General features: G+C 34.3%; 1 protein-coding gene across 1 annotated transcript in view; it reads left to right on the top strand.

Moving 5' to 3' along the window:
- Positions 1-14549, top strand: part of LOC149799826 (uncharacterized) — a 61291-nt gene that overhangs the window by 16267 nt on the left and 30475 nt on the right. The window contains exon 2 of the mRNA XM_089959241.1: positions 2826-3437. Coding sequence (XP_089815367.1) covers positions 3431-3437 — 7 coding nt within the window. The 5' untranslated portion in view covers positions 2826-3430. The remainder of the gene's footprint in view (positions 1-2825; positions 3438-14549) is intronic.

Below are 14549 nucleotides of genomic sequence, written 5' to 3'. Positions count from 1 at the left end.
CATAATATCTGCCCCTAATTTACTAGTGTATCCACGTCTTGCCTTCTTTTTGCATTATCTAAATTTGCACAGTCGTCTGTATGAAACAGAACATTTGTTCTAAGATGAATCCTTAATAATAGCTCTAATCAATTATCTAACTTTCTCAATGATCAGTTATTATTATTATTATTATTATTACATCATCGTCTTTGTCGAACCATTTTCCACGTAAAGTATGGTTACAAACAAATGTTTGACTAATAATAATAATAATAATAATAATAATTCCTTTATGTTCAGTTTCTAGTATTGTATTTATCATTTGGTAAGGATCTTAAGTTCATTAACAGCTTGCACACTCATATACCATTTGAAAGCTCTATCTTTTCATTACAAACGTTAAAAGATCCTCAATATGATAGATTGAATGTAATCCTAATGTTTTCGTTATTTAAAAATAAAGATGTAATACACCAGGTAAGTTGAAATTTGTGCAATTATCAAGTTATTTTGAACACTTCCCAGATCATAATGAGACAATATTATTTAAAAAATGAATGGCTTACAGGCTCATGATTGTCTTCTTCACTGTTTATATCATCTCGTTATGGAGTTAGCAAATATTATGAATATATTAACGACTCATTATGTTTTTGGGTGTCGATAAACTCTCGTTAGAATAATGGCCAAGTTAAACTTATACATAAACTCCGGAAGGTCTCTGTAATTGTCTGATAAAAAGGGATAATCTTAGCTCAAATAATTGAACTATGGAATAAACGCACACTCAAATTTGTATTTCTTCTGGATTTATTAAAAGTCATAAAGTTGTATTGCAGTAAAAATTCAAGACCCAAATATCACTTGCATTATTGATGTACAATAACTCATTGCTTTGATATCACAATGTGGTGTCCATTAGGACGAATGCACTCAATTTAAATAACAGTTGATCGTGAGAGAATTTAATACAAACACTGACAAATATCAAAATTTAATGTTCAGAATTTATATTAATGTATTATTAAGTGTCACACTTTGAAACATTGGCTAACATTTAATTATGTACAAAGGATAAAATAAGAAAACGTTAGCCTGTACGTAGAGCATTGATATACATATTAGAAGGGGTGAAATTTATAATGAAAAACTAATCTAATCTGATAACATATTCATACACTGTTTATTAATATGGTGCGCTAGATTTTAAATGACGTTATCAAGTCCAGACAATGAAGCAACATTCCAATTTATCAATTAATTAATCAAGTTAGCAGCAGTTTTTATTGTTAACTTTTTTGCATTTAAGGAATTCTTAAATAATTGTTATTATTATTCACGTGGGAGTATTGTATTATGTATTTTTTGAAGACTAACTAGGTAGATTACAGTGGATAAATGACGAGCATGAGAAAAACCAGATGACAGGTAGTGACAGCCTTGGCCATTTTGTTAGGCGTAACACTCCTCGTTATCTTGCTCGTCAGCATGATACAGTGAGTCCCAACAATGTACAGTTTTACTACACTTTCTGTATGTTTCAGGATTCAGTTGGTACTTTATATTAAACGTGTCGAGCCAAATATAATAAAGGAAAATACAGAAGACTAAACGTGCGTGTATTTAAGTATGAAATATGTAATTACATCGCATCCATTACATCGTGTTACTCACCATTGGGTACATTGTACCTTTCTGGATTATACGACATTATATGGAGATCAAATTGTCATTACTACATTGTAACTAATACATAACAGGTTCGACTAAATTAGAGATCGTGACTGATTAACTTTAATTTCTGCTGATATCCTTCCTTGGCATCCGTCCGTCTACGGGAGACGATGGCGTAGCTCCAAAGTAAGCTTCTTTTTTTTGCTGATATAAACGGACATAATTTAAAAGAATTCAAACAACTGATATTTCTTCAAATTAATTATATTCGAAGCTATGCACATACTAGAGGATCGGATATGAAGTGTGGGTTCGCATCAAATGTATCAGATTTAACAATGTCTATTATGAGCATATCATTCAGAACAATAAACCGAAATTATTTAAAGTTCGAAAGTTTCACAATAATCAAAGACAAATACGTGTTTTGTTAATCATACGATTTTAAAAATGAGCAAGGTTAGGATATTGTGTACACCTAATATAAAACATTCCACCAAACGCTACTATCTTAAACGTTCATCAACAATGATGCCCTTATTTCGCACATTGACAGTCTTTAAAGACACGAGGCATCATTCACTGCTTAAAGACAGGTACGGGATATAACAATAGGATTTAAATGAGTTGTGCGATTTTCTATCTGACTGTAACAGTGAGCTGACCTCTAAATAGGGCCCTGGTTGGTCATTTATGTGCTAATTATATACCTGACTTTTTATAGCCGGGAAAGGTCTTTTACCTAGACAGGTTTTATAACCCACGTCTTTAGATGTTTTAACAAAAGGCCGTGGGTTAAAGCAAGGAGGTGTCGATGTATCATCTAATGCATTTCTTGGTAAAGAAATGCCTTATAGAAAAACATGCACACTATTGGATGAAATGTTATTAGGTGTTGATCATGCTTCATCTCTGTCTCTGTTAGCATCAAAACTATAATCTCTCTTACCTTGATTTAAAAAAGTGCATATTATTTTAGGGATTAAAAAAAATACCGAGGTAAAACATGAAGTAGAAAAAAGTGAAAGGGTAACGATACTCTTATCATTCTTCGATTATCTAAGCGAAAAGAAGAAGAAAAGAAAAGAAACTACATTTGCGTTACAATCCTGATTTAAAGAAAATAGATTAAACGCTTTCTGGTCTTTATTTTAGTTTTATATTTTCAGGTGTTTCTTAATGATGATGATTTCTCCGATTTTACAAGAAATGAAAGATTCACTCAAGTTTCTGACACAAAAGTCTTCCTATATTTGATGATTTGGGAGAAGCACATCTGCAACCGGTAACCTGTGGAACGAATTTGGAGTTACAGCCTGGATTCATTCTGAACTTAGTCGTGAATATATAGCGTGATGTTTCTTGTTTGAAAATATTACCTTTATCCAGTCTAACAATACAAAATACTTGTATTATGCCCAGGACGTAATGTTTACCGTCCAGTACGTATGTCCAAAACCAAAATCGGTTTTACATCTGAGAGGGATTACACTAACCGTGACCAGTAAAATATGTTCCAGTAACTTTAACGTAGGTCAGACCAATGTATCCATTATGGCGATCGGGTAATGAAAACATTACATTGTGCGTCAAGCAGATTTACTGAAACCTCAGTGCAAGCCTTGTTGTCACGTCGCTTGAACACAACAGGGCTGTGGGAGTGGATAAAATTACAACTTTTGTAAATGGAAGTGACTTATCTCGAAATACATATAAAGTACTGCAGTATTATCAAAATCAGACATTTCTGGAAATACTACCAATTGAATTTCCCATGCAAGGTAAGCCTGATATGTATTTGAAAGATTCGTTCTCTTTAAATGCATTATTAGAAACACAAGGTGGTAGAGTGGTATATAAATTCACCAAGTTTTCTTTCCCATCTCCTTTCCCGAACTAAGCCACTTTTCATTATTTTGTATGACGCATTTCTCTGCATAGAATTTCCCTGTGGTCATAAATATGATTCGTTATTTTATTAGCACAAAATGCTCTTCTTATTTAACCTCAAACTGGGTATGGCTTGTTGCTATATTTATTTAAGCTACCTTATAGCTGCATTCATTTTAAAAAAAAGGTCAATTTACCTCAGTGAATTCAAATGAATTTGTGGCATTCCCAGTGAAAATGAAGGATAAATATTTTGCAAAGATGTTCATATAGTTACACAAAGGGAATTTTGACGAGTGGGTTGTGGAGAATACCATTGAACAAACAGGCTTGAACGATTATATTATATTATTTTTTTGTTACGTCGTCATACACGCATATTACAAAGTTAAACAACCTGCGAATGGTAAATACGACAAATACATCATTTGACGGTTTGAGGAAGCAAAGTGTTATGATGTAGTTACATAACAATTTTTCACCTGCTATAAAATATGTTATTCCTAAAACGAAAGTATAAATGTCCAAATTGAAATCCAAATTTATCTTGTGAACACATTGCATATTTGTAATCTTGTAAAGGTTCGTTTCGTTTCACGCATCTCAAAGACCGCGTGTGTAATCAGTATTATTTTAGTCTGCAACAGCAGTTTCTATAACTTAACGAACCAAATTGGGCAATTTTTTCGAAAGATTTTTCCGCCAAGATAATTGTATTCAAATGTTATAAGTTACAGAAGATACTATTATCATGTTAGTTGCATGTTTTCTTTGTGGAACATGTTCAGCTTTAACCAGCGTCAGAAATCCCAGTACTTTTGTATAGTATACATACGTGAGACATTATTTCCTCAGTGAAACATCGGTATATGTGGTGGTCTCTAGTGTGAGAACTGCACATAGTAAATTACATATGATTATCACTCAGTTCTCCATTCATTTATATAAACCGAACCACAAGACAAAACCTTCCGTGCTTCGAGTTTATAGCAGAATACGTCGTACTCTAGGTTGCATATTTTACGTCTTGGCAGATTGTTCATAATAACGTGTGTCACTTTCATCTTTACGAAGGTTTCACTGACTTTCTTCTCCTGATTACCTGCATTGTCACAGCTAAAAGAGTTGTTGTTGTTGTTTTAGGGTTTAACGCCATTTTTCAGCACAAGATAGGCTATACATGGCGGTTAGTATAACTGGTGGAGGAAGAACCCTGGAAAACGCAGGGAAGAACCACCGACCCACGAGAAGCTACTGGCAGGCTTTCTCACATACCCACGCTAGCCGAGCCTTGGACTCGAACCCACGCAGACAGAGGTGAGATGGCAGTGATCCGGAACGGTGAGCGCTTTAGACCACTCGGCCACTCGGGGCCCCCAACTAAAAGGGACAGACATTAAACTAATAAATAGATGATCTAAGATATAATACTATCACGACAGGTACCACGTGTCTGTCACTAATACATTACACGCCAGTTCATGATCTCACACCAGGTGCCGATGTTTGTCTCTAATACATTACACGGCATACAATACTATCACGCCAGGTACTAAATACATTACACGGAATACAATGCCATCATGCAAGGTACCACATGTTTATCTCGAATGCATGCACACATAACTACCTTACCCGAACCTTATATTCTAACACAATAAAACCCTTAAACCGTGAACAGCAATGAACATTGCTTGTAATTTTTTCCAAAGTGATGACGAGGCATAAATGATGATTACGCATGTAAAACAATTGTTTGAATGTAAATTACCCGTGTAAAAAATATATGAATGGTGATTGACATCAATCAGTGACGCTCCAAGTTAATGTCTCGCATCACTAATTAGAGAAGAACAATTGTATTTTCCATATGTTCATATGTTCTTCCGTCCGTCTGTCCTTTTGTGTTTAAATTCAATCATTTGTTCACATTTTGTTTAGAAGATATAAAAAAAGTTTTATACTACTTAAATTATCTTTAAAAATGCAGTAACCTTTTTATCCTTCTTTTATGATTATGATTTTAATCACTTAAATCTATATAAGAACAAACAACACTCCAGAACAAAAACAATCTGAAAATATTTAACATGCCAGAGGCACAAAATGAAATTTTAAAAACCAAATAACTGTGTTAAAGAAGCTACAAGTAAAGGCATGGATCAGAGAGACATTCGTATCATCCATGGAATCCCCGTACCAAAATAAGTAGCAGAGCTTATACTATTGAAAAGGGGAAATTCTGAGGCCACAAATAGCTCTAGTACAGGACAAAAGGAAACTGAAAGAATTGACGTTGAGAAGAATGACAGAAAATGTAACCCAACTAAACAATGTTTTCTGGAATATGCTCTCCAAGCACTTGAATACTGAATGTGCCTTGTGCTTTAACTGTCGGCTATATGCTAAAAATCAAAAGCAGGGAGAAGACTTAGATTTGAATTGGTGATGCATTTGACGCAGTCATTCATTCCAAATAATGGAGATAGTATGTATGGCTAAAATGTATCGTTGGATCTGTTTATTTCCGTTTTGTGCAAATAATGTTTCAGAGTTATTATAAATATTATGGCACTTCTTACGTATCAGAATACATGTACAAAATGTGCTGGACTGACACAAACAAATAAATAACTAAATCAGTCAGTGGCTACAAATTTAATAACATTACATCCAGGACACGATTTCTTATGTGCGTAACAATAGTTTAGTAGCCAGGGATCATGTTGTTTTCTTTTTTCCTCTTAGTCGCATTCATTGCATACAGTTATTCATCTTTAATGGGATTCTGTCTATAAAAATATTGTGTAAATGACGTTCTTTAAAAGGTACTATTTGTTGAAGTTAAAACCTTCATAGCCCATATAACCTTACCCAGTCATGTTGATGTAACCTGTAACGGGATAACATGATTAGTAAATTACCAGTAGCTGAGTAATACAAGTAGAATTACAATGGATTTTATAGCCTAGCTGACACTCAGCCTACTGAATTGCGATTAGTTTGACAGTCATCTAGGTAAGACTGATTAAGTTCCACGAGCACCTTATAGCAATAGGGATTAAATAATAATTGGGCAAGATATTCATGCTGTGCATGCTACTGTCTGATTGGAGAGGAGCAAAGATTAATATGCATTGAAAAAATAATGAACATCAATGGTTATATAATATTTCTAGTTTGTTTAAACATATTTTATGTTTGCCATAATAGTTACAATGGGATTGGGTACAAGTTCTAATAACTTTAATTAGCCCTCTCACTACGTGATACAAGTATTGCAATATATTCAACATGACAACATAAAAATAAATAATGATGATGATGATGATGATGTGTGTGTGTGTGTGTGTGTGTGTGTGAGAGAGAGAGAGAGAGAGAGAGAGACAGAGAGAGAGAGAGAGAAAATCATACTGGAATCATGACAAGAATTCACCTTTCCCTGGAGAAACTAGAAACTAAGTGACAACTACGTTCGGTGTCGCCTAATACAATCAGAGCCGTGTTAGCACAAGATGTGATTGTGAAGAAGACATGATCAAGCACTATCCACTACCATTTGCCTCCATTAAATCACCTAGAGAGTAAAGAACTAGAAAGAAAGTAGGCCTCTAGTAGACAGCACTGGCAGTGATGATGATCATCATGTTGTTCATGTTGCTGCTGCTGCTGCTGATGATGATGATGTTGATGATGTTGATGTTGATGTTGATGATGATGATGACGATGATGTTGATGTTGATGATGATGATAATATTGTTATTACAGCTATGAATCTAAAATAATAAATACAGTCACTAACATCATTCAGAATCACTAAGATCAATTGACTATATAAAGGTTTATCTCTTTCGTGTCTTTTTTATGTTATTTTAAACTACCATAACAAGCTGGTGAGTATTATAAGTTACTAGTGCCTTGGATAATATCCATAAATAAAACCACTACCATGAACATTTGTATCAGCATTAGCAGAAATAATCAACCAGACTTTAATATATGAATGTGTATGTATTTGAAATCGTTCATGGGAAAAGGTTTTATCATAACTCGTACTCCAATGATTTTGAAGTAGTCTTTAATTATATGTCTAGCCAGCAATTTAGTGTATGGTATCTTCATGATCCTAATTAATGGGACTTTTTATTAAAAAAAATCCCAAACGTATATGAAAAATCATTGCACTACTATATTTGTATATTTATGCGAAGGGGTGTATGTGCTTGAATGTGCATGTTTATATAATCCGTCTCTTGTGATTAAGGTGTACTCAAATAATCTTGACATCCCAGAACACAACTGTGTCAAAAGTAGCGTTAATCTTGACATCCCAGAACACAACTGTGTCAAAAGTATCGTTAATTTATTAATTATCAGTGGTCAACGTACAGTCAATGAATGAAAGGGATCTGAACTGCCCCTGCTTTAAAAGGAGAGATATCTAACATTGAGTTACACAAAAAGAAAACAGCACCAATTATATGTTAACAAAACTACTACAGAAAAAGGAATACACTAATAGATTTAAAATATAAATACTGTAGAAGAAAATCAACTATATAAATATCTTACATTACAAGATGAGCTAATATGTAACGATCAGCTCTTTTGTGTTGATTTTAAAAAAAAAATCACCTAATTAAATAAGAAATACTGAGATTATAGCACCATGAATAATAAACAAACATAATTATATTTTAAAAAATGGAACATACATGCATACAGAAGGAGCGGTGAAAAGATTCAAAGTACGATGATATGAATGTGGTGGATAGAAACTACGCTAGCAAACTTGTGAAGTAATTAATTTTGGAAGATGAGGATATGTTAACTGTACAAAAACAATTCCATGAAAAACGTTTAAGAGGCATAACATACAGTAATCTGGAACTAACGAACGCTTATTCATGGATGATAAGAAAACACAGCTTCTTTCAAAATATCGTACGAGGGAAAGCTAGCCGTTTTCTGGGTGTGGATTAGCATTAAAAACATGCAAAATTATACCAGTCCTGGGGCTGATGAATTCAGGGTCTAATTGTAAGTTCTTATAATAAAGATGAGTGAGGATTTCTTGACAGATCCTTGAATTTTTTATAGAAAAACAAAACTCTGTCCGAATTTGAGTCCCAGTGAATTGTCACATGCATTCCAAAGAAAATAAAGAAAGGAGATTGATAAGTAATGTGAGACTATTTTCATTGCTCAATTTGGACTATAAAGTAGCACCAGCTTCAATAGAAAGTAGGCCTATGAAGGTACTTCCTTCTGTTTTAAGTGATGATCAGAAAGGTTTCATAAAAGGGATATTAACTGACGAAGAGGTGTTTATATACTTCCATGAATTATCACGACGACACAGATCAGCCTGGCCTTTATTAGACGATTTTGAATAAGAATTTTACTTGGTCGAACCAGACACTATGGAGGATGCTCTGGTGTTTCTATTTGTCAGTGGTTCAGAATACTTTCTCCATAGTGTCATTAAGAATGATTATCTCTCTCGTTTTTTTCTTTTTCATTTAGAGAGACGATGCCTTCACGGAGACCCATTAACGCAATACCTATTTATTACTGGCATAGAAGTTCTCTCCTCTGATCTCTGGAATAACACATATACTTCTAGTCTTTTATAATGAAAGCGAGATTAAATGGTCAGCACGCGGATGGTTTCTTTTAACTATCGTACGGCACTACACAGTCTTTCAGGTACACCATCGATATACTTAAGGATATCGCATCAGTTTCTGGTTTACATTGTAATGTAATAAAATCAAAGGCCAGTAGGGTAGGGCGGAACAAATTCATAGAAAACAAAATATATCCATGCCCCAGCTATATGCGGAGGTCTAGGCATAGCTCATGTTCACGCTTTTATTCAACACATGAAGATCACTTGGATTAAACCCTAATTTAAAATGAAGAAGAACTTGGGCATAAAACGGCTATAAAATAAATCCTAAAACAATCAGAGGCATCCAGATATTAAAATTAGGGAAGAGGAAGATTAATAGAGATTAGTAGCTGTAGTACTAATAAATTTTGTCAAAATGTTATCCTTGCCCTTAGAAAGATGGAGAAAGGAACTCATGTCAGTAGAAGAATTCTTGTCCCGGAATATTCTAGACTCTGATGATATTAAAAACTATAATTCGTATACAAAATGGCGATCAAACAAGATAACATGTGCCCATAATGTTTTTGATAATCAAGGATCGGTTTTAAATTTTTAAGCATTACGTCAAAACGCCCACATAAAAACTTTCATTAAATATTTTTCAATCATTTAACTGGAAAAGAAATAGAAATAATTATTTTACCAAGGGAAAAAACTCTTTTAAATGTAAATTAAGGAAAACGTTTACTTAACAAAAAAGAATTCAAAATCTGTAAATAAAAAATTGGTAGAGAGTAGAAGAAATGTAACTTACGAAAAACAGGAGACATGGTCAAGACAATTAGGGTGCAAGAAAAGTGATAAAACTTGAAAAGTATCTCTAATGTTAGCGAAAAAGTGCAGCCAAAATGCAAACTTGTTTGTTTTTCAGCTTACGTTCGTGCACATAATTATTGCAATAAATCAATTTTTGAAACAAACCCAACACATTTCATTTAATGACGATACATGTACCTTTTCGTAAACAAGAATTTAAAATTATTGAGCACCAATTTCTTCATTGTCTAGTGGTTAACGGGTGTTGGAAATCATGTACTGCATGGCTTAAGAACTATAAACCAAATATTATGATTCCAGAAAGAGAAGCTTTCTTTTTTAATGAGAAGTTTGTTTCTCTAATTAATTAGTTTAATTTTGACCGCAGAATATAAAATTTATGTCTTGCTGTCCTTCAAAGAAACTACGCTAGCAAACTTGTGAAGTAATTAATTTTGGAAGATGAGGATATGTTAACTGTACAAAAACAATTCCATGAAAAACGTTTAAGAGGCATAACATACAGTAATCTGGAACTAACGAACGCTTATTCATGGATGATAAGAAAACACAGCTTCTTTCAAAATATCGTACGAGGGAAAGCTAGCCGTTTTCTGGGTGTGGATTAGCATTAAAAACATGCAAAATTATACCAGTCCTGGGGCTAATGAATTCAGGGTCTAATTGTAAGTTCTTATAATAAAGATGAGTGAGGATTTCTTGACAGATCCTTGAATTTTTTATAGAAAAACAAAACTCTGTCCGAATTTGAGTCCCAGTGAATTGTCACATGCATTCCAAAGAAAATAAAGAAAGGAGATTGATAAGTAATGTGAGACTATTCTCATTGCTCAATTTGGACTATAAAGTAGCACCAGCGTCAATAGAAAGTATGTCTAAGAAGGTACTTCCTTCTGTTTTAAGTGATGATCAGAAAGGTTTCATAAAAGGGAGATTAATTGACGAAGAGGTGTTTATACACTTCCATGAATTATCACGACGACACAGATCAGCCTGGCCTTTATTAGACGATTTTGAATAAGAATTTTACTTGGTCGAACCAGACACTATGGAGGATGCTCTGGTGTTTCTATTTGTCAGTGGTTCAGAATACTTTCTCCATAGTGTCAATAAGAATGATTATCTCTCTCGTTTGTTTTTTTTTCATTTAGAGAGACGATGCCTTCACGGAGACCCATTAACCCAATACCTATTTATTACTGGCATAGAAGTTCTCTCCTCTGATCTCAGGAATAACACATATACTTCTAGTCTTTTATAATGAAAGCGAGATTAAATGGTCAGCACGCGGATGGTTTCTTTTAACTATCGGACGGCACTATACAGTCTTTCAGGTATACCATCGATATACTTAAGGATATCGCATCAGTTTCTGGTTTACATTGTAATGTAATAAAATCAAAGGCCAGTAGGGTAGGACGGAACAAATTCATAGAAAACAAAATATATCCATGCCCCAGCTATATGCGGAGGTCTAGGCATAGCTCATGTTCACGCTTTTATTCAACACATGAAGATCACTTGGATTAAACCCTAAAGAAACCAGATTTTACGATTATAAAAGTACAGTTTTATGGAACAAAAATATAATAATACTCAGTAAATCTAAAATAAAACAAACACGTCTGATAAAAAATTCAACACCTTGTAGAATACTACAGCCGAGCAATATACCTGCTATAAACATGTATATTATTTGTTGTGACTACCAGTGTATGTGTCTGGGTGTGAGAGAACACGAGAGAGAGAGAGAGAGAGAGAGAGAGAGAGAGAATTTGTATTTATGCCTACTGATATAGACTGTGTAAACTAGACGTGATGACTTTTCAGGAAATATGTACAACACCATATGCGTTGTATCGGGTGGATTTAACGGGGCTTCTTCAAAAGCTAACAAGTAAAATATTGTCCAATATATATATATATATATATATATATATATATATATATATATATATATATATATATATATATATATAGTCACAGAATAAGGCAAGAAATAACTTGGTTTTGCCTTAGAACGATTTGACCCTCTTTCCTTGTACATGCGTACAACGTGACCTAGGGTGAATAATTGTTTTTCTAGGTAAGCAACTGTACCAGCATGTATCTCGTCGAAAATTACTTACGGCGAGAGACACTAATAGCACGGTATACACGGGTATTTTACACTGAATATTGCTCACTCTCCTATGGATTTAAAGGGGACAAAAACCCCGACCTGCACAATTTTATTGTAAATAGAAGGATATTTAGTAGTTTGTGTATATAATCTATCCAGACTATTTTTTCTTTTCTGTGCATCTATTGTATTTGCACAAACATTTCATGCAAAATATTGTCCTGTATTCCGAGATCAAACGGAAAGAACCTGACCCGAAATTGTTAGCTCCCTTCCATACAACCATGATGTGACGTCATTTGAGACGATTAGCGTACAGAGTTGTATTCAATTTGTGCAGCGAAGTGTCAAGTAGAAACAAGATGGTTCAATGCGCAGCTCTAAATTGCGTGAATGATAGCAGTTCTGGAACAATCCTCAATTATTTTACTCTGTTTTTTTTCTCCATGTTTGAAAAGAACGAAATTATCTACCAAAGGAAATAGCATTAAAGAAATGTTTACGCTTTTTCAGTCAATGTTTCCAGCATCAATTTATTATGCACGTTTGATGTTGTATGTAACTGCATCGGATGAATATGCATTTTTCTTCCACACTTACGTTCAAGACTGTTTTCCACTCGTTGTATAATAAACCATTCCTTTCCATTCCGCATTCATCTTGTTTGTGTAATGTCGATAATGGAAAAATAAATCACTTATAATTGAAAGTATGTGTTCATATAAACTCGTTAGATTTCCTATAACTATACACACCGGAACACCACGATACAATTTTTTTTAAACAAATGTTACTGTTAACTTTCTTGATTGATAAATCTATTATAGTAACATTATTCATTAATACTGTAATTACTCTCAAACTCGGACCAGGCTGATTCGCTACAAATCGCTGACTGATTCGGCCCATATATCCAGCTGATTCTCCAAACTTCCAAGCTGATTCGGACCATGTGAAACGTTATTCAGTTTAGTCCAGGATTTAAATGTGACATTTAAATTTGTTTTTAAAGATGATCTTCGCATTATGTCCCAAGTACGTTGAGCAGTTCTAATATGCATTTAAAGTAACAAAATCCCGTTAGTACGCGTGATTGTGGTATTGGTATATATAATAAAATAACGTAATCATGTTTATTGTGCATCGGTTATTTAGTAGTTAAATATTTTTTATACTTCTCGTTCAACTTTAAATAGTTTGTTTTACTGAGAAATAATAAAATTACGAACACTGACAAAAAAGAAGAAATAAACTAAATGATGGGCGTAGTACATGATAGTTTTCAGAAACCGAATTTCCTGAGTAGGCTTGAATGATGCTTTTTATCGAGTTCAAGTATCATTCGGCAATGGTTATCAAATCTCAATGAAAAATCAGATTAAATTGTTCATTTAGAGAGATTATACTAGAACCCTTTGGATTATTGACGCAAAGAATGCAGTCGATTTCGGGTTATAGAGGTCCATGCCATAAAGTCGTCTCAGGATGACTTTAGTTATTAGGTTGGAGCCCTTTCATGTATAAAACTGCAGATGTCACATCATGCTTACACCTGCTCTATTTTTCCAATTAAAATGCATTTAATGATTTGAAGAGCAGAGCAAAAGGGATAGTACAGAAGCGGAGTTGATCAAATGGAAAAGTTGAAAAGTTGCAAATTTTATAGATTTAATAAGTTATTAAGTTGAAGAAAAACAACAATAAATAAAGCCACGTGGCGACATATCATGATTACTATATATGATCCTTGGGGCGACTTCTCTAGGCGCAGTGGGACAACTTCTCCGACCACCATGGGGCGACTTCTTCTAACACCTGGGATGGGTTCTTTCAGGGCGAGTTCTCCATAATTCATTATCAGCAATGCCAGTGTGTACACATTGTCTCAAATGACGTCACATCCGATATTTTTACAGGGGGAGGGAAGCGCGTTGTTTTCAAGACGATTCGGAGAGATGATCGGTTTTTCATAAATTTATTCGTAACGAGTAAGTGTGTGATGTGTGATTTCGATTTTTAACGTAGCTTTAACACCTTTTCAGTCATATCGCTACAATGTCTGCAATGTGGCAGTTTACAGTGATATCTAGCACTGGGGCATCGTGCCGCAGACATGTAGCATGATGTCCCACCCAGTCACATTATCCTGACACCAGGCCGACCAGTCCTAACAATAACCTCTTAATACTGAATGCCAAGCGAGGCAGCTGTTAGTACCATTTTTGTAAGTCTCTGGTATGACACGGCCGGGGATCGAACACACGACCCCCCTCATCCGAAGCGGACGCTCTAACCACTAGGCCACCGGAGCGGTTCATAACGAGTAAGAATAAATGGTACAAATTTTCAGAAAATGAACCTTATACATATAGCAAATTATATATGAAGTTTGCGCGAATTTCAGTTTTGCATGTTGGTCCCCTTTAA

Source organism: Sinohyriopsis cumingii, chromosome 5, assembly GCF_028554795.1.
Source record: "Sinohyriopsis cumingii isolate HCF-2022 chromosome 5, ASM2855479v2, whole genome shotgun sequence".
In the NCBI taxonomy this organism is placed as follows: Eukaryota; Metazoa; Mollusca; class Bivalvia; order Unionida; family Unionidae; genus Sinohyriopsis; species Sinohyriopsis cumingii.
This window is presented reverse-complemented; position numbering and strand designations above follow the sequence as displayed.